At 52.2% G+C, this 27,462-nt stretch overlaps 8 protein-coding genes across 8 annotated transcripts; 3 read left to right on the plus strand and 5 right to left on the minus strand.

Annotated features, from left to right (window-relative positions):
* Positions 1–24: 24 nt before the first annotated feature.
* Positions 25–1,360, minus strand: T069G_07938 (uncharacterized protein; the record flags this gene model as incomplete). Its single annotated transcript, XM_056175148.1, has 4 exons — positions 25–921; positions 979–1,076; positions 1,142–1,180; positions 1,252–1,360. The coding sequence occupies 4 exons, from the start codon at positions 1,358–1,360 to the stop codon at positions 25–27; spliced, it is 1,143 nt and encodes a 380-aa protein (XP_056026097.1).
* Positions 1,361–3,242: 1,882 nt separating this feature from the next.
* T069G_07939 (septin domain-containing protein) lies at positions 3,243–4,869 on the plus strand (the record flags this gene model as incomplete). The annotated part of the gene is made up of 7 exons (XM_056175149.1): positions 3,243–3,251; positions 3,417–3,492; positions 3,569–3,685; positions 3,750–3,837; positions 3,901–4,038; positions 4,101–4,568; positions 4,623–4,869. 7 exons carry the CDS (start codon positions 3,243–3,245, stop codon positions 4,867–4,869), a joined length of 1,143 nt encoding a protein of 380 aa, XP_056026098.1.
* A 901-nt stretch (positions 4,870–5,770) lies between these two features.
* On the minus strand, positions 5,771–6,757 carry T069G_07940 (inhibitor of apoptosis-promoting bax1 domain-containing protein; the record flags this gene model as incomplete). Its single annotated transcript, XM_056175150.1, has 3 exons — positions 5,771–6,262; positions 6,316–6,489; positions 6,590–6,757. The coding sequence occupies 3 exons, from the start codon at positions 6,755–6,757 to the stop codon at positions 5,771–5,773; spliced, it is 834 nt and encodes a 277-aa protein (XP_056026099.1).
* A 3,723-nt stretch (positions 6,758–10,480) lies between these two features.
* Positions 10,481–12,205, plus strand: T069G_07941 (TLC domain-containing protein; the record flags this gene model as incomplete). The annotated part of the gene is made up of 4 exons (XM_056175151.1): positions 10,481–10,673; positions 10,838–11,151; positions 11,221–11,508; positions 11,597–12,205. 4 exons carry the CDS (start codon positions 10,481–10,483, stop codon positions 12,203–12,205), a joined length of 1,404 nt encoding a protein of 467 aa, XP_056026100.1.
* Positions 12,206–12,979: 774 nt separating this feature from the next.
* Positions 12,980–15,161, minus strand: T069G_07942 (AMP-binding enzyme domain-containing protein; the record flags this gene model as incomplete). The annotated part of the gene is made up of 2 exons (XM_056175152.1): positions 12,980–14,734; positions 14,964–15,161. The coding sequence occupies 2 exons, from the start codon at positions 15,159–15,161 to the stop codon at positions 12,980–12,982; spliced, it is 1,953 nt and encodes a 650-aa protein (XP_056026101.1).
* A 1,959-nt stretch (positions 15,162–17,120) lies between these two features.
* Positions 17,121–18,311, minus strand: T069G_07943 (glycosyltransferase sugar-binding region containing DXD motif domain-containing protein; the record flags this gene model as incomplete). Its single annotated transcript, XM_056175153.1, has 3 exons — positions 17,121–17,206; positions 17,276–17,341; positions 17,393–18,311. The coding sequence occupies 3 exons, from the start codon at positions 18,309–18,311 to the stop codon at positions 17,121–17,123; spliced, it is 1,071 nt and encodes a 356-aa protein (XP_056026102.1).
* Positions 18,312–23,776: 5,465 nt separating this feature from the next.
* On the plus strand, positions 23,777–26,167 carry T069G_07944 (copper amine oxidase, enzyme domain-containing protein; the record flags this gene model as incomplete). Its single annotated transcript, XM_056175154.1, has 4 exons — positions 23,777–24,123; positions 24,184–25,625; positions 25,683–25,803; positions 25,870–26,167. 4 exons carry the CDS (start codon positions 23,777–23,779, stop codon positions 26,165–26,167), a joined length of 2,208 nt encoding a protein of 735 aa, XP_056026103.1.
* Positions 26,168–26,407: 240 nt separating this feature from the next.
* On the minus strand, positions 26,408–27,357 carry T069G_07945 (uncharacterized protein; the record flags this gene model as incomplete). The annotated part of the gene is made up of 3 exons (XM_056175155.1): positions 26,408–26,484; positions 26,553–27,111; positions 27,181–27,357. The coding sequence occupies 3 exons, from the start codon at positions 27,355–27,357 to the stop codon at positions 26,408–26,410; spliced, it is 813 nt and encodes a 270-aa protein (XP_056026104.1).
* Between the last annotated feature and the right edge of the window lie 105 nt (positions 27,358–27,462).

The raw sequence follows: 27,462 nt of genomic DNA on the forward strand, positions 1-27,462 counted from the left end.
TCCCTTTGTTATCCCTCTTATCCCTCATGACGAATTTCCCAGATATCGCTTCCAGCCCTCACGAACGCAGTGACGCTTTCCGTCCTCGCCATCGACTAGTGTAAATTTCTCCCACCTTGCGTCCTGGCCTGCGCCAATAACTGCAAGGCTGTCCTCGCTGATCCATCCAATGACGCCTTTGGGTGGTCTTGTCGTACCGAGAACGGTGCCCTCGGAAAATGAGATGCCGCCAATCATGGACTCGTTCCCAGCCTCAAAGGGCGCAGAAGTAAAGGAATAGACATCGGAAAAGACTCGCGGCATAAGAGGGATTTTGCTGAGGATGCCCCATTTGCCAACATCCGCCTCCTGAGCCGCGCCGCCAGGCTGTGGACTACGATGAGCACTCGGCCGCTTAGGGTTAGGCACGTCGAAGATGTGAAGCGTGGACTTGTCAGAGGTACAGGCTAGCAGTGATCCAGACGGCGAAAATGCGAGGGAGTAGATGGTTGCCGGATCGATGCCTCTGCGGAGCTCTGCTAATCTGGCACAGCTGCTAGTCGCATAGACACGAATGAGTGTCCCCGTTTCGCTGGCACTTGCCAGTAGTTCTCCATCAGTGCTTAACTGGATGGCCTTGAGGGCAGATGAGTGAGCCGGGATGATACTGACATTACCAGTGGCAAGCTCGACGATCTGGATCTGTCCTGTTGTGCGGCCCGGGAACGCAAGCTTCTTGTCTGAGAGACAGCACAGTCCAAGCAAATTGTCGGCTGTCTCGTACACATGCAGCAGCTCGGGAGGCTTGGCGAACGAGTAGACGCGGACGCTGTTCTGGAGGACCACGACGATGCGTTCTCTACTTAGCTGCATGCCGCGAATGGGAGTGAGGGCTGAGATTTCTAAGGCAACTTTGCCCTTCATGTCGTCCCATATAATAGCCTAGATGTATACGAATCAATAACTTGCTCATCAAAGGTCCAGGGTAAACGAGAGTACCTTGTTGATGGCGAACTTGGGTGATTTCCCGCCGCCAGCTAGGGCGAGGTAATTTGTTGTTCCCATCATTCGGACAAGGCCGATGCCACCATTAAAGTCTCATCAGATGTCAGCTACCATGTCCGTTATTGGCATATATCGAGCTGTAAAATGAAGAACCGACCTCTTGATGCCTTGAGCAGACATGACTTAGTATGAAAGACTATCATGAGCACACTCGTTATTAGCCAGCTGCCACGAGCTTCGTCAAGTAATCTCTCAAGGGACACCTACCACATATCCCTGATTCCAAGCCCACGGAGAAACAGCTCGAGTCTTTGTTGAACGCCACGGACAGGACCGCCGTGGGAGACGACGACTCTATAGGTGGCCGTACATTCATGGCGGCGAGGCGGCTTCACACCGAGCCTAGCAGGAAAGCAGGGATGGAACCAAGAAGACTAAATGGGGTGCCGAGATGGGTTCCCGTATCACCAAAGCTCCAAGAAAAGAAGCGGCGTCAAGAGTCTGGCCTTGAATAAAAGGTGTTTGCGATGAGAGCGACTATCGATGTTTAGATGTTGATGGCGATGCTCGGTAATCTGTGGACTGCGACTGGGTCCCGAGAGCTATCCCGTTTTGGCGCAGTGATCATGGGGTTTCTGGACACCAGCAAACAAAAGAGAGCAAGGGGGTGAATTAATATGTAACAGAGGACGCGGTGTTTTGAACCCTGAACCGGTGAGCTTCATTTAACGGCACGGCGATAGTTTATGATTTGATGGATGATTTGTTCCAAAAGGTTTAATGTTGCATGCACTGGATTGACATGTGTCAATACGGTGTTTGGCCACTGCTCACTGTAGTGGACATGGAATAGGAAGATACAGGGCGTGGTTGCTTTAAACAGGTGGCGCTTTAATGCGGAGGGACCCAGCACCCGGTGCCTCATGCTTGCCGTGGGGCCGCTGCCTTGTAGCGGGACAGCGCTATAACTCGGTTGCCCCTATCAACGTTGCTAGGAGAATCAATCAGAGGCAGGGCAATTGAAGCCGAGATGCACTCTGCTGCACCTTGCAGTCATTGGAGTCTCTACTCTACTCTATATCTCATGTACCTTGATAACCTGCCGTCTGATATCTGCCGTCAGCATGCGCGCAGGCTCGGTGAATATGCATTTAGATAGCAGGATGTCATGATTACTTGGAGGGATTTGCTATGTAGAAGTACCCAAGTTAGCTAACCTCCAAGTTGGCAATGCAACATCCCGCGTTCTACAGTGTTTAATAGTGAATAACGAATGATATAGTAAGACTAAAAAAAAGATCGTGATGGGAGTAGGTATTTGAAGAACTGGAGTTAACATTGAGTATGTAACTGCCTAGTGGCATTCAATATTACCATCTACCTAAGGTTGTATATCCCTACTTGGAATCATGATTGGGTACAGTGCTGCAGTTGTGATACGAGGCTCAAGAAAAGTACACGTCGTCAGAACAAAGTGCAGCACGTCAGATTGGACAATGGCTGTGGACAGGGATTTGGGGAATCATCATGTACTCGTACTCGTAGGACTTGTAGCAAGGCAGAATCTTGGGTTCAAGTTTATATAAATGAGGGGTAGCTTCTCCTCTTATTGTATGGATTAACCTGAGGTATTGTTTCCCCAGAAATCGACCTCGTCACATTCTAGGACACAGTTGAGGGCTTAGTATATGGAGCGTCCGTCACCTTCACACGAGGTGCCACCACGCTCGTATTGCTGCTGCTCTGCTTCACTGGCTGGAGGGTCAAACGAAAATAACCTTAGGTACATGCAGCACCGTGTTTGCGTTTGCCGACGAATTTCCGATGGAAATCATTCTCCAGGTGCAGTACCTCTGCAATTGAGATGTGCGCACGGACACTGCAGCAAACAATTGATCCGTTGCAGGTACCAGGCGTTTTGGGATTGCATGATTTAGCTTAGCTCCATAGAGTAGCACCAGGTTCACTTAGGGGGAGCTACAGCCGGGGCAGGGGCGGTCTGGCTCTTCTAGGCATAGGCTGGCGCTGGTGGCCCCTGAAAGAAGCAAATTGCCAGTACGACGCCTACTTCTCCTTTACTGTAGCACCCGACCCAAACTTCTCCTGGCCTCTTATCACCGCGACTCAATTCTTCTCTCCTCCATCAAGAGCTTCGTCTTGACCGAACTCTGTCTCTTTGTCTCCTCGCTTCAGCTGCTCACACACCCTCTCCCGCCGTTTTTAGGGCTAATCCTCATACCTACCAGTCGCCTTCCATGATGTCCTCCGTACGTGCCCCCTCCGTTTCCCGCACTTCTCTGGGACGTGTCAATTCGACAACGACGATGCACGACTCCCAAAACATGCCGTTTCCCTCTTGATTTTCTGGCCCCCTAGCCACGCCCTGTCATGTTTGAAACGCGAGTCAAAACTAACTGTTCTGGACTGTGCAGAAGGTTATCCGCCGAAAGAAGAATGTCAAGAAAGGCATTCAGTTCTGCCTGATGGTGTGTGGTGCTTCCGGAACTGGTATGCTGCTGCCCTCTCCAACTGCACTGCAATTTCAACCCAAATACGAACTTTAAACTCACAATTGCCGCTACAGGCCGGACCACCTTTGTCAACACTCTCTGCGGCAAGTCTGTCCTCGAGCACAAGGAAGCCGACGATGCTACCAACGCGCACATTGAGGAGGGCGTCAAGATCAAGCCCCTTACCGTTGGTACGTGATGACGAGCCGCAAACACCCCAATCCGTCTGTTGACAACCACTCACCACCTAATTAGAGCTTGAACTCGACGAGGAAGGCACCCGAATTTCGCTGACCATTGTCGACACCCCCGGATTTGGCGACCAGATTGACAACGAGGCCAGGTTAGCCCCGCATTGACTGCTCCTTCGTCTGTGCCATGTCGCATGCTAAACTGCCGCGTATAGCTTCTCAGAAATCGTCGGCTACCTCGAGAGACAATACGACGACATCTTGGCCGAGGAGTCTCGTATCAAGCGTAACCCTCGCTTCAGGGACAACCGTGTCCACGCCATGCTTTACTTCATCACCCCTACCGGCCACGGGTAAGCCTTCTCCTTCTCTTGCCCATCGAGCTACTCCTTTGGTACTAACGCGTCTCCACAAGCCTCCGAGAGCTCGATATCGAACTGATGAAGCGCCTTGCACCGCGTGTCAACGTCATCCCCGTTATTGGCCGAGCCGACACCCTGACCCCCCAGGAGCTTGCCGAGTCAAAGAAGCTGGTCATGGAGGACATTGAGCACTACAGAATCCCCGTCTACAACTTCCCCTACGACATTGAGGAAGACGACGAGGATACCGTCGAGGAGAACGCAGAACTCAGAGGACTCATGCCCTTTGCCATTGTTGGCTCGGAGGATGTGGTTGAGATTGGTGGCCGCAAGGTCCGCGCTCGCCAGTACCCGTGGGGTGTTGTCGAGGTCGAGAACCCTCGCCACTCAGACTTCTTGGCCATCCGATCAGCCCTCCTCCACAGCCACTTGGCTGACTTGAAGGAAATCACCCACGATTTCTTGTATGAGAACTACCGTACCGAGAAGCTGTCTAAGAGTGTGGATGGCGGTGCCTCTGGGTAAGTATACCACTTTATCCTGCTTGTCATGACAGTGAACTAACGTGTGAAAAGTCTTGATGCCTCCATGAACCCCGAGGACCTGGCTTCCCAGTCCGTCCGCCTCAAGGAGGAACAGCTCCGACGAGAGGAGGAGAAGCTCCGCGAGATCGAGCTCAAGGTCCAGCGCGAGATCAACGAGAAGCGACAGGAGCTGCTGGCGCGCGAGTCTCAGCTCCGCGAGATAGAGGCTCGCATGCAGCGCGAGACGGCCCAGGCATCCCCCGCGCTGGACACCAGCATCAACGGTGGCGAGGAGTAAATCATCTCAAATCACGTATTAGGGCTTTCTTCGGCATTATAAAAGTAAATTGCGACGTTGGTCTATTTATCGCTGCCGGCGTTGGGTTTTACCTCTCCTACACACTGAAGAGCAAAGAGATCAGAACATTCCCCCGGCCGTTACAGAATCGAGTTTGATTTTCTCCCTGTTTTTTCTTTACTTATTTTATTGCAACCTACGACAACTCGCGAACGTGACGCATGGGTTGGTGCGGAGATGGAACGATGGAGGCTGACGAAGGAGAGTTTCATGGTGGAATCTATGGAGAGGGTGGGAATGCCGTTGGACCAAAACGACGTATACCCCGAACGAAGAGAGATGCCTCGGATCGGCAAAGGTGGGAAAGCATGCGGCTACTCAGCATAATAATATCCTGTTTTATAGCCGCATCAGTAGCCATCTGTTGTCAAATGGTCTCCCTGTTTTTTTAAACTGTCCTATTTTTTATTTTTTCTAGCTACTGTAGTGGACTTCTAATGCAGATATCAAATACATTCACAACCTTTACGATTTTTAACACGGGAGAGAATGTGAGCCAGATGGGCCATGAATTCGGCTTTGTCACAAGCTAATTTATTTTCTTCCTTTGTGTTGGTGCGTTGGCGTTTCAACATCAAGGACACAAGCGTTGAGAAACAAGGAAACTATGGGAGAAGAGGAACAATAGAAAAACAACAAAGAAAAAACCAAAGCAAACTGCCCTATCCGCGTCCCATCCGCTTTATCCCATTATCCTACAAAAGTGCGACAGAAGAAAGAAGAAAAATGAAAATGAAAGGGTAAAGCCCATGATAACAATCTCAAAGGTCTTGCACGAATCACGAATAGTGCCACAGTAGTTGATTGCATCCACTGGTGCGATTCATCCCTCTTGGCCACATTAGTTGTTAGACTGGCTGTTGAGGATGCGCAGGATGGCAAGGAAAAGGTTGATGATGTCGAGGTACAGGCTGATTGCGGCGGCAATCTCCTCCTCGACATGGTGGTGGCGCATAATCATCTGAGTGTCGACGAGGATGTAGCCGCTGAAGATGAGGGCAGCGAGTCCTCCGTAGACGAGCTCGCCGGTAGAGCTATACGGAAGGAACATGGCCATGAATCCGAAGAGGACGAGGCCCCACAGGGCGCCGAAGAGGTAGGGCATCCATGAGGTGAAGTCGTACTTGGACTGGCAGGCGAAGACTGTGAGGAAGACGAAGATACCCGCTGTGAGGATGGTGGCGTTGAGGACGATGGAGGTCTGGTAGAAGGAGACGATGACGGAGATGGAGTAGGCTTCGGTGAGGGTGAAGAGGGAGAGGAAGAGGAGGTTGGTCGGGTATGATTTGCGCTTCCAGTAGGTGAGACCCATGAAGATCATGGCGCCGAAGAGCTGGAGATGTTTGTTAGCTAGAGTTCTCGCGGACAAAGATGGGAGTGACATACAGATGCCCAGACGAGACCAGGATGGCTTTGGATCCACGCCTTGTATCCATTGCTGAAGAAGCTGATGGAGCTCAAGGCCGCCGTGGCGATGAGCTGGACGGTGAGGATGCTGTAGACCTTGCGGACGAACTGGTTGCGAATATCGACCGTGGCTTCGGCAACAGAGCCGCCAAACTGGTTTAAAGTGACGTCAGCAGGGAGACCTTTAAAGAGGTGCAGATGGCAGATTTTGGTATCTAAAGGAGCGCACAAGGAAGTTTCATCCAGCACTTACCTTGAAGTCATCAGGAATGTTGTCGTCGCTGCTGCGCGGCTCTGCGAACAGGCCGGGATCGTTGCGCGACGACGAGGCAGCCGAGGTGCCATACGCGGGCGGAGCTTGGGTGTAGTCGTCGTCGGGTTCCTGCTGGGGAGCCGGCTGGTACTTTGCGGTGGACGCCATGATTTTTTATTCGCGCAGTCTCTCTCTTTCTGCTTTCTCTATCGCGCTGAAGCGGATGAGAAGTTTAAGAAGGTCGTTGTTGTGGTGGTTGAGTTGCTGACAGGCTTGAGGTAGAAGAAAAGCGTGAAGATCAAAGGGACAAAGGCGATCGCTGTGGCGGAAAGGATGATGTAGACGATAAATTACTGGGTCAGGAGGGGGCGGCGTGGCTGGAGAGCGGGGCTAGCTCGGGTGGTGCCTATTATGGCGAATTGCGAGTGTGGCTGTGCAGGAACCGCTTCAGGGTCAAAGGGTCCTTAAAGAGAGCTCTAGCTTGGTAGAGCTCTAGAAGCTGTGTTTTCTCCAAAAGCCACTTATTGCCACCATCAAAATCGTGTTAAGTATAGACACAAGCAGCAACACAAAGCAAAGAAACACAAAGCAATATAGAGGCAGATGGGCCTTGTTTGGCGCGAGCATGCAAGATGGGACTACACTATGGAGCATTTACGGAGCAGCACCAGTCCGGCAGCGCTAAACTTGCAGCAAAGGAGCTTTTAGATGACTTTTGTATTAATATCCATCTGGTTGTGCAAATATTGAACGTGATTGTTCCCCGCCTCTTAGCTACCTAGTAGCCAGCGCTTGTATCAGGCACGAGAATAGGTGAGGCACCGAGCAAGAGGCTGTCGTTCGACAGGAACTTGTAATATCTGCTTTAGAGTTAGGCTCTGCAGTGATTTTACTTTAGTGGCTAGGGGATACTAGAAAAGGTGATAATTTGAGCTTGCTCTCCAACGACTGGAAAAGAATCTCATTCTTTTCAACAGGCACAAAAGACCATTTCTGTCTTGGCCAGCTTGGGCTTGATTCAGAGACAGCCAGGCCCAGAACTGGCGAGCAACAGGACGGCTGTAGAGGGTGTTGTGACAAGCGCTCCCGTGATTGGCCTTGGGCTGTGATCCCTGTCTGCTTGCGGCTGGGGTTGACTGAGAAAAATCGATCAGCTGGTGAGCGTAAAATGTCTCTTTGATGAGCAACTGCTATTACCGTCGACATGCATGTTGGGATTTTTTGCTTCATGCATTTTATTACGTCTGCTGTTGCTTGATACCAGCACCCTGTGTATAGCTACTATTACCTAGGTAAGATCAACTCCCCTCATCTTTTCTCAATGAGAATTATACAACTTGAAGCTTGATTGCTGCCTCTGTCGAGGGTCCACCAATTTCCTCATGACGCCACGCTTTGAATCCCCGCCCCCACTCGATCTGAGATTAGATTCTTCGTCCAACACTATCGACTGAGATGTCCTTGCTTGCATTTTTGGGTGCACTATTAGTTAGAAAGGCTTATACTAGACTATTGCTATGAATACGATCACAAGACCTTAGCGGAACCTTTACCAGGCGGTAGGGTCTTGTATCGGTTAAATACCTTACTGAGGGGAAGTCAAGAGGAACGTCAGGATGGGACTCTACTTGTCAATGACTTGAGAACACTCAACATTTGTAGCTCAGTATATTTTGGTCATTGAACGAATATACTGGACTAGAAGAGAAGTGAAGTAGTGCTGCATAATACACGTACATACCCAGCTTCAGGTTCAGCAGCGCCATGACAGCTGACGTTATCCTCACTTTGGATAGTACGACACCTCCATCCATTGCTTAACTTGCCTGGACAGGTAGGTGCTGCTAAATCCATCCCAACTCGAAACCGGCGCTGCTCTTTTGGCATGCTCTGGGTAGGATGGGCCAAGAACAAGCAAGGGTCGCCCTTAGTCCAGATCCTACAGCCTATGCTCGGCCCACGTGTGTTGCTGTCCATCGTGGCGCACACCTTTTTGCTGTTCGTACTGCAGTAATACCTCGGAGTCTTGTTTAAACGACTGGGTGGCAATGACACTTGGGTAGTACAAGCAAAGTCGCACAGGCGGGGAGATGCGGAGCACTGCTCCCTGCGGTTAGCAAGTTGAGAGGGATTGGGACTCAATGCTCCCCCAAGATTATTCCGTCACGAACTACCGCGTTGCTACCCTGCTGTTGCTGTGAGGTTAAAAGGCGAATTGGGTAAAAGAGGGGAGGTTTCAGAAGAGGAGCAATTCGGGCTGACGCCATTGGCCGGCACCCAGCAGGTGAGGTTAATCTCGGGAGCGAATCAGCCCATGGCTTCACCCGCCTGAGCGTGCATCAAATCGCATCAAATTGTTGAGGTCCAGGGGCCCAAGCGAGCGCCTCAGCACACCTTAGCAGACTGCTAGGCCGCTAGCGGGTACTGTAGCGCAAGTGCGCCGTTGTGGGTTGTGTGTTAGTTGAGCCCAAGCAACGTCTGTATGCGGGCGAATGCACACTGTAGAGGTGCTCGTACATGTGTGTGTGCCTCAATCACTCACCGCTTGCAAGTTGTGATGAGAAGAAGGAGAAGATTGAAGATTGCCCATTGAACTTATGAAGTTGACACAATGTACAAAAGAGAGGTGCGAGTGCCTATTCGTAAACCCCTCTCAAGTGCCGTGTCATGTTATGGAGTTCTATCAATACCCAGTGAGTGGGACGTCACTCGAGCCGGGGCTTGAGACAAGAGTTGAAAAGCTCGGGCCAGGGCTCAGAGCAATTGATCCATCTCGTGCTGTTTGATATGCGCGGGGGAGGCAGCCGAGTTTCCTAGTTGACTGCTCACATTTTGCAAGACGCAGGCTTTACCGTCTGGTAGTATTGATCACCTTGGACACTTGACAAGCCGCTGCTGCCGCTTGGCTGTCTGTTCGGCACTCGTCCATGCTAATATGTCGCCTTATGTGAGGTGAGAGGATCCAACATAGCAGTTGAGTAATACCAAGGATACCTCTAAGCACACAACTTGCAACTGAGTAATGCCAGCTATTAATAAACACTGATCAATGAAAGACACATCCACTAATAGTATCAGTCAATACCTGATACCTTGGCAGTCACACAGCTCTTCTCCCGGCCGTATGCCCGCGGCGGCCGGCTGCCCGTACCATCACACTCAACTCCACTGCACTGCACTGCACTGTACAGTGCCGTACCTGTGCCCCCCGTACGAGGCTTAGCACCCAACTGAGTCGCATGCTGAAGCAGTGCATCCATCTTGCTGCTGATCCCTCGAATCTGGCTCTCCACCGCCTATCTGTCCTTTCCCGCTTGCTTGTTGCTCTTCCAGTTTTTTTTTCCCTTGTCCATTTTTCCATTTTTTCTTTGTCCCGCCCGTCCCCACGCAGTTTGCGTGTACCAGGCTCAATACGCCCTTTAAACGCTCCCAATCCCTCTTCCCCTCCAACCTCCGAAGTGGAACAGCTCTCCATCTGCAAGCAATTGACTCTCCACCTTGTCCGAGAAGCTTGGCAGAGGCCTTTTTCCATCTCGTCTCCTCGGCAGCTCTTCTTTTCTAGGGGAGCTAGGCTAATCTGCAGCTTGGGGGCGCCACTCCGCACGCCGTGGGCAAGAGGGAAAAAAAGAACCTTGAAAAAAAAAAGGTCGAAGCAAAGGTGGTCCAATCACCAGCCATAGTGAGACATCCCACCACCCCCACCACACCCTTTGGCTGCTGCTACTACCTTCTAGCACTCGTACTATTATTGCTTGTCTCGTCTTTGCCTTGTGCTAACCAGGCCGTTAGACAGTTCTCGACGCACCTCCGCAAAGTCTCATCCCTTTTTCCAAAACCCGAGTCCAAGTGCCTCGTTCACGACCGCTGCTTTGCTCAACAGCTCTCGACACCATGGGCGACTCGCACGGCTTCGTGGCGGACGAAAAGACTGTCGCCGGCTCCTCCAAGAGCTCGAGACCGGCCACCAACGGCGCGCGGTACATGCAAACCTCTGGCAGCAATGTCGTGCTGGTCCGTCGCCTGAAGCGCAAGGACGAAGGGCTCTGGAAGCCCCTCGCTCGCTGGTTCGTCGAGAACCAGGTTGGTATGTTGTTTTTTTGCCTTGTTCTTGTTTTTTGCTCCTTTGTTACGTCCCCTCCCCTCATCGGAAGAAACATAGGTACCTGTCGCAACATTGGCATACTGCCATAGATATGCTTCTTTTTTAAAGCAGCCACAGCATGAAACCTTGCTGATCTTTGCAACTAGGCTTGTCACTCAACCTGCTCGCTCTTCTTTTCCTGGCCCACGCCTGCATTCCCAAAGCCAGAGTACACACGACCAAGTTCTTCCATCTCTCGTACTACAACGCAAAGACTGGCAAATATGCTGCCGGAATTGACGATGCCTGTTTGATTGCCTTTTTCATCGTCCTCTTCACCGGCCTTCGAGCCGGTACCATGGACTACATCCTGGCGCCATTTGGCCGACTCTTCGAAATCAACAAGAAAAAGGACCTGACCCGATTCACCGAGCAGGCCTGGTTGCTGGTGTACTATCTTGTCTTTTGGCCAACGGGCGTGGTACGTGGTTCTGAAACACATGGATGTCCCAAGTAGAGGACGCAATGTCACTGACCGGCCATTATTTAGTATTTGTACTACAACTCTCCCGCCTGGCTCAACATGAGGGAGCTGTGGACCGACTGGCCGAACCGGGAGATGGGTGGCCTCATGAAGTGGTACATGATTGCTCAATGGGCGTTTTGGCTGCAACAGATCATTGTCATCAACATTGAGGATCGACGAAAGGACCACTGGCAGATGTTTAGCCACCACATCATCACCACGGCGCTGATTTCGTCGTGCTACTGCTACCACCACACCCGCGTTGGAATGTTCATCTTGGTCATCATGGACGTGGTGGATCTGTTCCTCCCTGTAAGGCTCTCTTGTTTTTCTTCTGACTGCCCTCAGTTGTAGGTTTTGGGATCCTTGATGTGATGGCTGACCCCAACAATTTTTCTAGGTTGCCAAGTGTCTCAAGTACTGCGGCTATACTACGCTGTGCGACTACGTCTTTGCCCTCTTCATGGTGTCATGGTTTGTGGCACGCCACGTCTTCTACATCATGGTCTGCTGGTCCATTTACGCGCACACCCCCGAAATCATGCCCAATGGATGCTTCGTTGGACCGAACGACTCCCTGGTTGGACCATTGGAAGCCCCCGCCGGCTTCACGTATCTGATTGAGCCCTTCTTCAACTCGACAGGGCGTGTGTGCTACAACGAGACGGTCAAGTGGGCTTTCCTCACGCCCCTCCTTCTGCTGCAGGGCATTACGATTTTCTGGTTCACCATGATTGTTCGCGTTGCCGTCAAGGTGATTGGCGGAGGTGGCGCGGAAGATACCCGGAGCGACGACGAGGCTGACGAAGAGGAGGATGAAGAGGAGCTCATCTACGAAGAGGTTCACCCACTGGAGCAGGAAGTCGGAGTGGAGGAGCTGGATCTCAAGAGCTGGGAGCGACGCAACGGGCTTAAGAAGCAGGCTTCCGCCAGCGGAGTCAGCCTGCCGGGACACAGCGACCGCAAGGAGCTTCTTGGCCGTATTGGCTGCGAGAAACAAGTGGAATGAAAGACGAACACAACTGGCCAGGGAAAAAGGAGGGATGATGGGCAGGACAGAGAGATATTATTTTCTTGGGACGACGGCGTTGAGGAGTTTCGAGGTGCCCCCCTTGACCGTTCCTTTTCAAGGTGAGAGGGGGTGTGCTTCTTCTTTTTCTGTCTTTATTTTCATTTTCAACCTATGACATGAAAACCTGTTTGGGATATGGGATATTTTCAACTGGCAGGGCTGTGTTGACCAACCGGGAGCTCAGGCAAGAGCGAGACGGACAGGCGGACAGATGGGACGATGCTAGAAAGCCTTTGATACCATGTGCTACGACCAACTGACTTGACGAAGTGGATTCTATAGACTCGATAGAGAGTTGATTTCGCGTGGGTTAGTTATTATGACGATATATTTTGCGGGATACATGCTGTTTTTTGTTTGGTGCCATTGTGATGAATGATGTTTGAGTTGTCACGTTGGGAGTTTGTGATGGCGAGAATATGGTCATATGTCTGTATGTATATTCTTTCATATTCAGACTTTGAGTGGTAACATCAAATAGAAAATGGTAGTATGATAGACCGACTACATGTAAAATCTGACTGCCCTACTCGCCCCCCTGAGCCTGAGCTCCATTGCTGATGCAAAACCCGAAAAACCAAAGGCCAAAGGAAAAATCAATTAATCAATAAATACATGGATAAAATGCTATATTCACATGATTAGTATGCTTCGTAAGTTGTCTTTTTTTTTTTTTTTGTCAATTTTTTATCATTTCTTTCATTCATCCTCTCATGCCTCGTCAGCCAACATCTTCTTAGCCATCTCCTGCAGCTTAAACTTCTGAATCTTGCCGCTCGCCGTCTTGGGATAATCATCAACCCAGAAGACGTACTTTGGCACCAGGTGGCTCGAAAGGTTCGTCCGCACCCACTCGCGCACGCGGTCCTTGGACAATCTCCGTGCAGCCTCATCACCCTCCCGCTGTGCGTCTGCGGTTGTCCAGCCGTGGCGAGGAATGACAAAGGCGGCGACGGCTTCACCTAGGCGCTCGTCGGGGACGCCGGCGACGGAGACTTCTTGCACGCCGAGGAGCTGGAAGAGGCAGTTTTCGACTTCTAGGGGGTGAATGTTCTCGCCGCCGCGGATGATGAGGTCCTTGATGCGGCCGGTGATTTGGACGAAGCCGTCGGCGTCCATCTCGGCCTCGTCGCCAGAGTACATCCACGTGCGGCCGTCGGACTCGGTGCGCCGGACCTGGGCGGTACGTTCAGGGTCGCCGAAGTAGCCCTTCATGACGAGGTATCCCGAGGCGGCCAGCTCGCCGCGTTCACCCAGGGGCAGAACGCGGGTGTGGTCCAGCGGGTCGACGATCTTGACCGTGGTGTGCGGCATGGGCGTGCCGACGGATGAGGTACGCTGCTCAAAGGGGTCCGAAGGCCGTGTCATGCAGCTGACGGGAGCGGTTTCCGTCATGCCGTAGCAGATGACCAGGTCCTGCAGGCCGAGGCGCTTGTAGATGGTGCGCATGAGGGACTCGGGCACGCTACTGCCGGCGACGATGCCCTTGAGCAGGTGCTGCGGCACGGGGAGGTTGAGGCTACTTTCATCCAGGGCCTCGAAGATGGAGACGAGCATGGTGCTTACGCCGTATAAGCCGGTGGCGTCTGTGTCGGCGGCCATGCGCACCGTGGCCACGGGGTCGAACGCCGGCGACGGGAACAGGATGGCGGCGCCGGTGGTCGCCGTAGCCATGTAGCCCAGCACGGAGCCGAAGCAGTGGAACAGCGGCGGCGGCACGACGATGCGGTCCGACGGGTCGAGGCCCATGCGGTCTGCGATGAAGGCGCCGTTGTTGAGGATGGCCGTGTGCGAGAGCTGTGCGGCTTTGGGGGCAGACGTTGTTCCGGAAGTGAACTGGATGTTGATGGTGTCTGCGGGATCCAGGGGCGCGTCAGGCTTGACGGCACGATCAGAGCCCTCGAGCAGAGTCTCATATGAACTCAGCGCAGCGAATTCATCCAACGGAAAGACGACATCAGGATGGCTGGCACGGTTATCCAGCACAACGACACGCTTCAAACTAGGGACAGCCTCGCTCTGGATCCTGCTCCGCTGCAAGTCTCCCACAATCGTCTCCAGCAGCTGCTTATTGCTCCGCCCCTTTCCCGGACGATACGCGAGATCCGTAACAGCGCCGATGATGAGCACCTCTGCGTTGAGGTGGCTCAGGGCTGCAGTCACCTGCTGGGCATTAAAGGTAGGGTTGAGCGGGACGAGGACGGCGCCGAGCTTGAACAGGGCGTACGTCAAGGCGGCGAACTCTGCGCTGTTGCCGAGGCTAACGGCGACGCGGTCGCCCTTGCGGACGCCGATGGAGGAGAGGGACGAGGCGAGGCGGTTGGAGACGAGGTCGAGGGCGTGGTAGGTGAGGGTAGATTCGTGGGCGTTGGGGGTTGGCGAGCGGGCGATGACGGCGGAACGGTCGCCGTGGCGGGAGACGACGGAGGCGAAGTGGTCTGGGATGGTGCCTGTGAAGAGGGCGGGCTAGGAGAGGTTATGATGTTAGTATTCATGTTGCTTTGCTGTTGTTGTTCATGTATAGGTAGTGATGATGGGCGGAGTGAGAGTGAGAGTGAGAGGTGAGAATATAAGCGCGCGTGTAAGAGAGATGTAGATGTAAGATTACCATCTTCACAACACCGCAAACCCATTGTTTGATATTCCCCCCTCGACATCTCAGTATCACCACCCATTAGGCTCATGTAAAACTCACCTCCATCGGTCCCGTCCGTATGCTGAGCCTCTCCGTCCCCAATATCCTCTGCTGCCACTCCTGCGGCACATAGCCCTCGTCAACCGTCGTCCTCGCCGCCGCCGCCGCCGCCGTGCTCATCGCTCTCCTCCGCGCGGCAGCCGCCATTCGCACCGCGGCTCTCGTCCGGCCCGCGCATGCTCGCGTGTACATGGACATTTTGGTGTTTATGCTTTGTGTGTCCTCGATTCGTAGTGGGTAGGTAGAATCGGCTGAGGCTGTGAGGGAGGGGGAGAAAGCTTCGTGACGACACACGCTGGATTTCGCTATATGACGAAGCAAAAACGAAAAAGAAAACACCAAGGTATCAAAAAGAGAAGAAAAGGGAAAGAGAAAAAGAAGAATTCGTCCCACGGGTTTGATTCAGGTCGCCATTCAGGTTTTTTTATGTTTCACTTGGTCCCAAGGGATGAATGGTCCAATGTTCGTTTGTAAAAATAAATTAAAAGATAAAGAGTTTCACAAGAGACACTTTCCAAGGAAAAACCCCAAAAATCACAAGTCACACGAACCCAACAACACAAGACAAGACACACACCAACCGCGACCCTCACCTTTTATAAATATACCAGAAAAGAAAAGGTGTCCGGCCCCCATTTCCCCAGAAAAAAAGTCCAGCCCGCCGTCTCCCGACCTACGGAACGGCTTTCGCTATGCCAACCATCCCATCCCCTCTTCTGTCTTCCTGTACTCGCTCTCCTCTTTCTTTGCTCGCTCGGCCTCTTCTCTGTCTCCCCCACACACTAAGAGTACTCCGTCTAAAAAAAAAAAAGGACCCCCCCCTTCGGACCGTGTAGCCTTATTTTGTTATTTCTCCTTCCCCCAAAGCCACAAAGCCGTTTTCCTGTATCCGTCTCTGTCTTTCCCCACTCGCCACCCCCGAACCTTGCGGAGAAAAAAAAGCCAGGCAACCTTACTCTGCTCTTGTCTGTCTGTCCCCAAAAGGAAAAAACAAGAGAATTGCTTAGCTGCCAGCCCTACTTGGCTTGAGTGAGCTTCGCGCTGCGTGGGGCACGGTTTGTGTGACTGCGGAGCTTTTGATTCGCTGGGAGGGCCGGTGCGGGACAGGGCGGTCCGGGTCGGGCTGCAGGGGGAGGATTGGACTGGGAGAGGAAGCGGCTGTTTGAATTGTTTGGTTGGAGTTGGACCGAGTGCTTGGTAAGTTTGTAGACGAGCTTCATGTGATGATGAGTTTGAGATGCGGCATGTAGTTGATTAGAGATGGCTTTGTAATTTCGTTGTAATCCGGTATTGTCTTGTCTCTTTTTTCTTCCCTTTGTGAGCGATTGATTGATTGATTGATTAATGCCCTCATAGTGTCTGTTCTGTCGCTTCAGTCCGTCCCGTCCATTGTGCCACCACACCGAGGCCGCATGCAACCTTGCGTCGTCCGGCTACATTATCACAAAGCATCAATCACCAAATCACCTCCCCCAGCGTTACGCCCGCGACAGCACGCAAACATTCACAGCACAATTTGTATGCACCCGTCGGCAACAAACATGACGCGGCACCAACGGAATCATGCCATGCAGCCCCATCTCATCTCATCTCAACTTCTCCTCAGCGGGCGTCCGAAAATGCTTGTCTTGTCTCTGATGGATTCCATTTTACTGACCTCGGCTCTACGCTACACACAGCCTCCCGCTGGTAGCGCCAACGGCTATATCATAGAAAAGCTCGCAACGTGAAGAAAAAATATGGAGACGCCCGTCAACATGTGTAAAATACCAACCAACAAAAAACTCCATCCGGCATCTAAAATTCCCCCTCCCCCAAAAAACAAAAAGCCGAAAAAATACACGAGTCTAAAAACCCCCGATGCTGATGATGCCTCAATGTGTAGTAAAAAAAACGTTTCCCTCCTCCAATCCATCCCCCACGCTACCGATATATAGCCGTGACGCCCATACGCGGCGCGCAGCAACGCGGAAATAAAAAATATTACCCGAAATAAAGGTGTGACGATGCGGAACCCAGCCCACCGCGGTCCAGAGCGAAGAAGAGAAAGAATATACAGGTGCAAGAAATAATGACAATAGAAAAAAATATCCCTCCCGACTTGGTCATGCAATTATAGGTTGTCAAGGCTCTTCTTCTTCTTTCTTCTTTTCTTCTTTACTGCTCTTTCGGAGCCTCCTCTCCCTCGCCAAGCTCCTGCTGGACCTCGCCGATATGTCGTTCGCTTTCGGGCTTCCACGTTCCTGAGAAAAGCACACAGTTAGCCTTGCGTATGGTTTTGTTTTGTCTTTATATCACTCATCGCAACTTACCCTCAAAGTCGTGCTTGACAAATGCCATCGGATCATCATAGTCCTTGGCGCCCATCTGGCCAACGCCTGGTGAGAAGCTCGTAATGGGCAGCACAACCACGTCTCCCACGCGCTTGCTCGTCTCCATGCCCGTAAAGTTGCGGTAGTCAATCTTGCCCTTGCTGTTCTCCATGTCGAAGTAGCGCTCATCGTTGAAGTAGTCCATGATGGTGTCGGTCCACACGGCCGGCCCAGTCAGGTCCACCACGCGGTTGCCCTGGAATGCTGACAGCTTGCCCTCCTTCTTCATCGCCAGCGTCGAGTTGGTGATGCGGCTGATGATGTCGCGCAGCACCGGGTGTCCGGGCTTGCTCTGGATCGTCCACTGGCAGAACTGGATACGCCGGCTGTACCAGTCAGCCCAGTCGGGTCGGTCGGGGTCGGCCTCAATGCCAATCACCAGGCCCACGGTCTCCTTGGGGATCTGCGGGGGAATCCATTCCAGTGCGCTCTTGATGGCATACGTGTCAATGTCCGAGTAGATGCCGCCGCGCGCGTACAGGATCAGGTAGCGGAACAGGTCGGCCTTGAGCACGGGCAGTGGGAGGGCGTGGTACGCCTCCAGCACCTCGGGGATGCTCCCGTACAGCAGCTGCAGCAGCGTGTCGGCGACAGAGTCGGTGATGACCTCGTGGATGAAGCCCGGGTGCTCAATTGACCACGACGCCTCCTGCTCGCGGAACTGGAACTCGCCCTCGCCCGGCGTGTACTTCCAAGTCTGCCAGATGTAGGCGGGGAACTTGGACTCGATGTCGTACTCGTACTGGTAGGCAAGCTTTTCGTACGTTGACATGCCCGACATATCAATCATGGGCTTTTGCGGAGGAGGCGGCGGCAGTCGCTGCTGCGCATTGGCCGCGGCCAGTGCCTCTGCTTCGGCATCTCTGCTTTCGGTCGAGCTGGAGGGGCTCTGCTCGGAGTTGTGCGATCGTGTGATGAGGAAGAAGACGGTCAAAAGGAACGCCGCCGCAATGAAGGCGCGGCGAGGGTTCAACATGATTGACTTGTCTCTCTCTCCTCTTCTATTTTATTGTGTGTCTTTTTACCCGTCTCGTAGACCAAAGAGGTGAAGTCGACGTCGATACCGTAGAACCTGGTACGAATCGGAGAAGTGAAATCGAGATTAAGCTTGCAGCTAGACCATGGAATAGCTGCAAATCGCAATGTGACAGCCGAGAAAGTTGACCAGGAAAAGTACAAGAGAAAGTAGCACCACTCTAAAGAAAAGAAAAGAAAAGAGCTCGCTTGCTTCCGCTTGGCAGGGGTGGCTAGCAGTGGGTTCTCGTCTTGTTTTTTCTTTATCTTCTCTTCGTGTCTTTCGTCTCGCTTGATTAGGCGTCGTCGGGATACGAGATGCGGAATACGGACACCAATGCAGGAAATAGGGAACTAAGGAGGGGATGACGAAAGGGGGGCAAAAGATGCCAAAGTTCAGGCGAGAGTGTTTAAAACGATTGACGAGAAAGTAAAAGAGGCCCTCGAATCATAAAAAGGAAAAAAAAAAGATCTAGCTGAGGAACCCGAAGAAGGGGGAGTTCAGCAAAACGGGATTATGAAAAGTTTGGGTTTGACAGAGGGAGGGTGGATGCATGCGGTGCTTCCTCATCTGCTATTTGATGTCACTCTTCCATCCAATGTTTTTTTTTCTTCGTCCTTCTTTTTGGCGTGGGAGATTTGAGCTAAAAATTGCAGGAAAAAAAAATAGGGGTGTTCAGCTTTAGCACCAGACCGTTTTCTGCACGGCTTTTGGCCACTAAATCGCGACTAGCAGGTAGCCGGTACCTGCAACGAACCCACCCTTTGCACCGGACAAGCCGTACGAGATACTTGAGTTTTATTGGGCAGAAGCAGCAATAACCTGCGACTTGTATCGACAAATCACGGCATTTGGACACGGTGAGCACAAGATTGCAAGTAATCAGGATGAGGTGAGAGTTGATGCCTTGCAAGTGATAAGCCTCCATACAGGCACATACATGCGAGGACATACATACAGTATTACACATTACCACCTCCCTACCAAGGCAATGAGCTGCACACTTGCACCGTGTTTTGGCGCGTAGAGGCACAGCTGGCGGGTGACGTGATCTTTTGGCTCGGAAAATCAAAAAAAGGGGATCAATTCAATTCCTACAAGGCGCACATGAAACGCCAAAAGTGTCTAGCGCAGCGATCTGTTGGTTCGTTTGCAGCCAGATCGTCGACGCCTTGGCGCCTTCTGCGACGCTCTGCGGCCGGCCCTGGAATCCGTCCGGATTTGCTGTTTCATCTATTTCTTTTCTTATCGATCTTATCCCTCATTGTTGATCTTCTCACATGGTTACAATTGTAATCAAAAGCCTCACTTACCCTCTATTATTACGAGTGTTTGTCCACAAGTCGCATGAAATGTCCATTTCCTTTTTTTTGCCTCTGCAGCTTGTGATCCATGGATTGCTGACAGCTGAACTGGCCAAACTGTGGAGATGTCGTCATTTCGGGCATTGGACCCCTACAACAAAGCAGCAAAATTCGCGCTACGGGGGTTTACTAGGCATTTTCAGTGGTGTTGCATGCCATCGACAGGCACCACCACCACTGCTACCATGCTAAACATGTGAATTCTTGGCTTTGTTTCGCAATTTGCATTTTCTACTCCCATCAATCCGTCATCCATTTCATTCCCCCACGACACAAAGCGGTGCAGAATACGGCCACCTCTCCCAAATCTAACATACATATCCTTTTAAAGTTGCAGATTATCTCGTCAATGCCAAGGGAAACCTTAATCAGCATCTGAAACCGTCTCTCTTCCATCGTCTTATCAGCTCATATCTTTTTCTGGTGGATGGATCTCTGCCCCTGTCCCGGTCTCCATCATTTCCGGGCTCTAATTTCAACGCCATGATAAGCGACGCCCATGGGAATCCATCCAGCACCAATAGCTTCAATTCGTAAAGCAATTAGATTACGTGCTAGCTACACTATTTGGCACAATCAAGGATTGATGGTGAACAATAGCACGAGAATTTCGATGGGAAGCTAGTTCTAGGCCCTGTTCCTTTCGATAGCGATTAATTCCAAAGAAGCGGTAGCATACAACACAAGCTTTTTCTTGGCGAGATTGGGCCGTTCGTAATCTTGCATGCGGCTAATGTCCGTCGTCTCTCTCGTATACAAGTAGGCATCACGGGAGCCCTCCCCCCTTGTGCTGTGAACAAACAGCTACTGGACGGCATCTCGTGCTGCCCGAGAAGTCAGAATTTAGCACCGAGTAGGCGATCTGCTTAGCGATGGCCGGCTGTAACGTAGGGCTGGGCCTTGGAAACGTGAGAAATGATTCGATTTCGGCTCGTCTATCATCGTGTAGATGCATCTATCCACGCTCATGGCGGGAAAATGGGAAGAGAAAAGGGCCTAATCCAAGAAGTCTAGTGCTGCAGCTTGACTCATACGCTGCTATTCGTCTTCCATATCTCGTACTCACCGTCCAAGGTTCCGCCGGTTGAAGTTTCTATTTTCATCAACAGCCCAATACCTGTCCTCGTTCCTGGTACGAGAAATCCACTAAAATCTTCGTATTTCTCACAATCTAGATCTCCAGTCGTCTTTTGCCGCACGGGCCGAGGGAAGGCGGAGCTGTAGGGCTAATTGATGACTGAAACCCTCGAGGCAAGTCACCAGAAAAAGAAGCAAGCCTCAGCCTCCACCGGCCGGTATCCGGGTTAAGGCTGAGGCTGACTTCTTTCGTACGCTTGCCTGGAGATGTCGATGGCTGAGCTGAGCCACATGGTACGTCAACAATGGTGTGCATGTGGCAAACCTCAGCCAACACCGGGGCGGTACAGTATATGGAATGCGGCAAGGAAGCTATTTGTGGAGTGATAATGAAGATTGTGGAGGATGCATGGCTTTGACGTATGAGTATGCGCAAGACACGCGCCGATCAGAAGACGCATCGTGCACTTGATATTGTACATACACCAAGCGCCAGTCGATCCATTCTCTCCAGTTCATCCTTTCCGCTTGCTTATCCCCTCGCCTAGCACACATATCAAACCAAATTTGTCAAGTTTGATCCTGCATATGCAGACTGGATTGGATGTGACAGGTTGCTGGTGCTACAAGCCATTCGCCTCCGAAATGATCCGTAGCAGCACGCATGAAACGCCAAAAGTGCGAGGCTACGACAGATGAGTTTCCAACTGCGGCCCGGAGTGGCATGACTTTTGAATCGCGGCACATGCAGATCGAGCCAGGCTGGCTGGCTTTCCCGGTAGATGCCACGCTGCTCAGGCCCAGCCGTGTTTAAGCTTAGAGTTGCTACATGTTTGATTTCGCATAGATTTGTTACAGAGCTGTCGATCCGGCCCAGAGGATCCTCGTCAGAGAGCTATTTTTAGTTAACTCGGGTTGTTTCATGAACATTCTTGTGATGAAATGAAGCTATATTCCTCTAGAAAGACACGATGGTAGAAAAAGAGAGTGTATGCGAGTTCAAACTAGCCGGTGACTTGTCAGATATCCAAAGGTGTTACAGAAGTGCGAGCAAGCCGCCGACTTCCGAGAGAGGCAAGAATTCACGATGTGCAAGCGACTCTCCAATCCGAAACAAAAACGTCTCAGCATGATGCAGTTACACTCTATTCTTAGCCGTTCGTTCCTCCAAACCTCGCTCTGGCGGCACCGCATGTATTTTTGCTTCCAAACTCGCTCTGGCAGCGCCGCATGTATTTTTGCTTCCAGTTTTGGCCGTCCCCCGCGCTCGGCTCCGCGATCAAGCAAAGGGCGGCAACGGCGGTGCGGGGAGCCAAGTGTGAAGCTCCGTAGCGGGGCGGAAGCAGATAGAGATAGGCGTATCTGTCCAGAATGGATCAGGCCATCAGATTGTCATACGGGACGGGACTTGGAGATAAGAAAGTTGGAACTATGGATGATATCAAGATAGAGAAAGTGGATTTTAGCTTCATCTTTAAATGATAGCGGTCCATGTTTTGATGGTTGAATTGATAATGGTTTCCAATGGCTGGAGTGTACAGACTGTAGACTTGGGGGACGTGGCGATGATTGCAAGCCCACATCACGATCTTGGGTGAATAGTACTACACACCGTATGAATTCATCTCACATTGGCCAAATCATGGTCATCATACACATAATTGTATTACTATTAATTATTCAATCAAGCAGCATGGTTTATCACGAGTTGCTGCCGTCGGAATGCCAAACTTCTTGGCAAAAATCTCACACCATCATAATTCCGGTCAAATGACGAGTAGCATCACTCTCCAATATCAAGATTGGTATGGCTTCACCTATTCTGCCCGTATTACACAGCTGTCAAAAGACCGGGACCATGAAAATTGCCAAATCGGGCACTCATCCTCTCCGGCCAGTTCCTGGAATCCCCATCTCCACGGCTCCGGACCGCCGACAACCCCTCATTCCCACGCGCGCATCTCCGATTCCGGTTCCAGAAGGATCATGTCCAAAATAGGGCAATAAGGCTCACGTCGAGCCAGGATAGCAGCTGAGACATAGATGCTAGAGTCACCAGCGACAGTATGTATTACCAGAAGCCCGTTCACATGGCGGAACCAACGAGCCACAGCGGCGAACCCATGAACGGCTATTGCCCTGAGGCTCATGCACGCTCAGCAGGATATCGCCCCGAATTGGTATAGTCCGGGTCATGTGCCGGCGCGGGATCTTGGAGAAGTAAAGTCGAGAAAGCCTCCAGATTGAGGCCAAATGCCCTGAGACGGAAAGGCGAGAAATCAATGAATCCCCGTTAGATTTGGCTACAGTGGGCTCTGGGCGGGCTCTGGGCGTTATCAGCGGCAGCTAACGTCGCTGCGATACCGCCACAGCTGCCGCCTGATTGGCTGGGCGGCGGCGAAAACGCGGGGCAAGGCGCTGGAACCCCAATTTCGAGCAGCCGCTGCCCCACCTCCATCTTCAATGGCTGTACTGGTCAAGTGTCTTTTGGCTCCCCATGTGCTGGTATCAAACCTTCGATTCGTAGCCATTCGGGGGGCGATCATTGCATCTGGCCAGCTTCAACGGCTACTTTCGTTATTCATGGACCAGATCCACTCTGATGTTGAATCCCGGTAGCCCGCGGGGCCCTTGGAGCGTTGCTACTTGGCCGACAACCTCGGAGCAGATACTTAAACATTCGATCATCCTCATCCTCTTCTTCTTTCGACCTCCAACAAACATCCCAAGAGATAATCCTGAAGTAAAACTCAGAGTGCCTCAACCACTTGGAGTGTCATTCGATATTCCAAGACGTAAGCTGAGCACCAACTCTACGCCAATTCCTCCTTGCCTGCCTTTGTCTTATGATATCATACGGCGAGTCAGAGTAAGCTGGCTTGATCATTAGGCCGTCCCCGCAGATAGCCACTCATCATCTCTCCAAATACCTTCTTGCTTCACTGCTTCATCTCTTTCTCTTCAACTACCAACACAAACATCACAATGGCCGTCACCGCAGCACCGAGGCCGCATCCGCTGGCTCCACTCTCCGAGGCCGAGCACATCAAAGCCCGGGATGCCGTTGCTAAGCTTCACGGCGCCTCCGCGTCCATCTTCTTCAGAGCAATCCACGTCCAGGAGCCGAAAAAGGCAGAACTGCAGCCTTTCCTCGAGGCCGAGCACACGGGCACTCTGACAGAGGACACCAAGAGGCCGCCTAGAGAGGCCATTGTTGAGCACGATGTTATCCGGGCTGATCGCTCCGAGTACATCGACGCCATTGTCAACTTAGATACCGGTGAAGTCAAGACAGTAGCTGCTCCGGTACCTTACCAGCCATATGTTACCCCGTAAGTCCCCCCTTGGAATATAATTCAGAAAAAGAGACAAACGGCTCTAACACGATCTAGTGGCGAGTTTGACCATTTCAATGATGCCTGCGTCAACTCGGATCTGTTCAAACAGGCCATGTCTGAATTCACCCTCCCAGAAGGCTTTGAAGTCTGCGTCGAGCCATGGCCTTATGGACCCCCCAATGCCGATGAGAAGGACATTCCGCGACAGATGCAGGGACTGGTCTACGCAAAGGACACACGCAACAAGAACCCCGACTCCAACCACTACGGCTACCCAATTCCCATCATCCCCGTAATGGATTGGCATACCAAGAAGCTCGTCAGGGTCGAGAGAATCGCAACGGGCGGCATTGGCGATGAACTAGAGGCCAAGGCGCGAAGTGAGGAGCCTGTCAAGCTGTTCGAAAACCACAAGGGCTGCGAGTACGTCCCTGAGCTGTTGGACTATCCTCTGAGAACGGACTTGAAGCCTATCAACATCACACAGCCCGAGGGCGCTTCCTTTACTATTCACGACGATGGTCTGATTGAATGGCAAAAGTGGCGATTCCGCCTCGGATTCACACCCCGTGAAGGTGCAGTCTTGCATGATCTTCACTACGACAACCGCTCTGTCATGTACCGCCTCAGCTTCAGTGAGATGACGGTCCCTTACGCTGACCCGCGACCTCCCTTCCACCGCAAACAGGCATTTGACTTTGGTGACGGTGGCATGGGACGAGCCGCGAACAACCTGGAGCTGGGATGTGACTGTCTGGGCGCGATTCACTATATCGACGTGGTCAACACCGAGCCCGATGGCTCACCATCTCCCGGAAAGGCTGTGGTCTGCCTGCACGAACAGGACAATGGCATCCTGTGGAAGCACACCAACTACCGCACCGGCCGAGCCGTTGTGACGCGCAACCGCGAGTTTGTGGTGCAGTTCATCTGCACTCTGGCCAACTACGAGTACGTCCTGTGCTACAAGCTGGATCTTGCCGGCTCCATCACCTTTGAAACCCGCGCTACCGGCATTGTCAGTGTCACTGGCATCGACGAAGGCAAGGTCAGTGCCTACGGCAACGTCATGACGCCAGGTGTCTTGGCGCAAAACCACCAGCACGTCTTCGCCGTGCGCATCGACCCGGCCATTGACTCATACGACGGTGCCGACTCACAGGTCATCGTTGAGGAGTCTCACGGGCAAAAGATTGACCCCAAGACCAACCCTTATGGCAACTTTTACAAGATTCAACGTGAAAAGGTCGAAAAGGCTACCTGGGTCGATGCTGAGCCACGCCTCAACCGACTGATTAAGCTGGAAAACGCCAACAAGAAGAACCCCATCTCAGGAAAGAACCTTGGCTACAAGGTCATGGCACCAGTGACTCAGATGCTGCTGTGCGACCCTGAAGGCTTGGCCGCCCAGCGAGCGCAGTTTGCTCAGCACAATGCCTGGGTTACCGGTTACCGAGATGGCGAGCTGTGGGCCGCAGGAGAGTTTACCAACCAGAGCACAAAGGAGATTGGTGGTGTTGCCGACATGGTCAAGCGAGGAGACTGGTTCTCAGATCGAGAGGCCAACGGGGCGACGAATGGCGATGCGGCGGACAAGGGCAAGAGGAGCAGCCCTGTTGTGTGGAGCGTGTTTGGCTTGACACACAACCCCCGTGTTGAGGACTGGCCCGTCATGTAAGTCAAATATCATGCTCCTCTCAATCATCACGAATATGATGCTAACAATCACTTTCCATCTAGGCCAGTTGAGACTTTCCAGATTCACATCAAGCCTACCGACTTCTTCACCGCCAACCCTGCGATGGATGTCCCCTCTACCAAAAATGACGCCAGCGTTCTCTTGGGAGGATCATGCTGCACCACATCTAGCGACAAGAACAAGTCCGGAGTGCAAAACAACCCGCTGACGCACCAGCAGGGAAGTGCGGCCACCATCGACGCCAAGGCGGCGGGAGCAAATGTTGATGAGAAGCTGAGCAAGAGGCTAAGCAAGACGTTTAACGGATTGTTTGGGTCCAAGAAGGAGGAGGTGAACTAAGGAACAAAAAAAACATATAAAGTCGTCTCTTTTGCTAGAGACATTGTAGATACCTGTACTTTTTTGTATTTTATGTATAGCCTCGTGTCTTATTAGTTGCGTTGAAATAGCAACCACAATTGAGTATCTCATCAGAATAACCTCCCAGTTTTGCTTTTGCAGAGTTATATATAACATATCCACCCATATACATACACGTAAAATACACTCGTCTCTAATATTATCCATTATTCCATGCGATTAGTGGTTGATCTTGAGGGAAAAGTCGACATGCGGAACTCCCTGATGGATCGAGCTCGTCGAGATAATGTCCACATCTGTCCATATTACCCCCCGTCAGTACACGAAAGTCGTCCCCTTGAGAATACAAAGTGTAGAAACTCACCGTGGCACACATATGGCTCGACATTATCCTCCCGCAGTCCTCCAGATACCTCGAGCAAAAACTGCTTCTTGCCAGCCCACCGCTCCTTCAAGCTCCGCGCCGCAACCTTGACGCCGTCGCCAGTGAAGTTGTCCAGCATCACCACGTCCGCTCCCGCGGCAATCGCCTCGTCGGCTTCCTCCTCGCTTTGTACCTCGACCTCGATCTTGACGCTGAACCCGGCGACCGCCTTGGCCGCCGCCACGGCCTCGGCGATGCTGCCGCGGCTCCACACGTGGTTGTCCTTGAGCATCACCATGGAGCTCAGGTCCATGCGGTGCCCGTCCGCGCCGCCCACGAGCATCCCGTATTTTTCCACCAGCCTGAATCCAGGCGTAGTTTTACGTGTGCCGGCCAAGACGCCTTTATACCCAGCCTTGCGCAACTTGGACACGACTCTCTCGCTCTGCGTCGCAACGCCAGAACATCTAGCAAGTGTATTCAACGCAACTCTCTCTCCGAGCAATAACCCTCTCGCAGGGCCCGTGACGGTCGCAACTTTAATCTTGCCATCGGAGGACTTTGAGAGGTCGATGGAAGAGCCTTCTTCTGCGTGCCACTCGACTTCACAACCGCATTGGTGAAAGACCTCGTCGAAGAAGGGGCGCCCGGCGATGATGCCTGCGGATTTCCCCCAGAGGGTGGCGGTGCGCGGGTGTTCGCCGACGACGAAGCCTGCGTAGTCGAAGGAGGGCGTGTCTTCGGCGAGCCAGGCGGTGACTTGGGGTTTCCAGCTGGGGGGGAGGAGGTGGGCGTAGGAGGACATTTTGATGTGACGGAGGTTGATGCGGGGGAGGGGTTGATGGAGGAGAAAGAGAGATGAGGAAGAGAGGAATTAGAGTACTGTCGAGGGGTATTAGCAATAGCTGGG

This window comes from Trichoderma breve, chromosome 5 (genome assembly GCF_028502605.1).
Source record: "Trichoderma breve strain T069 chromosome 5, whole genome shotgun sequence".
Taxonomy (NCBI): Eukaryota; Fungi; Ascomycota; class Sordariomycetes; order Hypocreales; family Hypocreaceae; genus Trichoderma; species Trichoderma breve.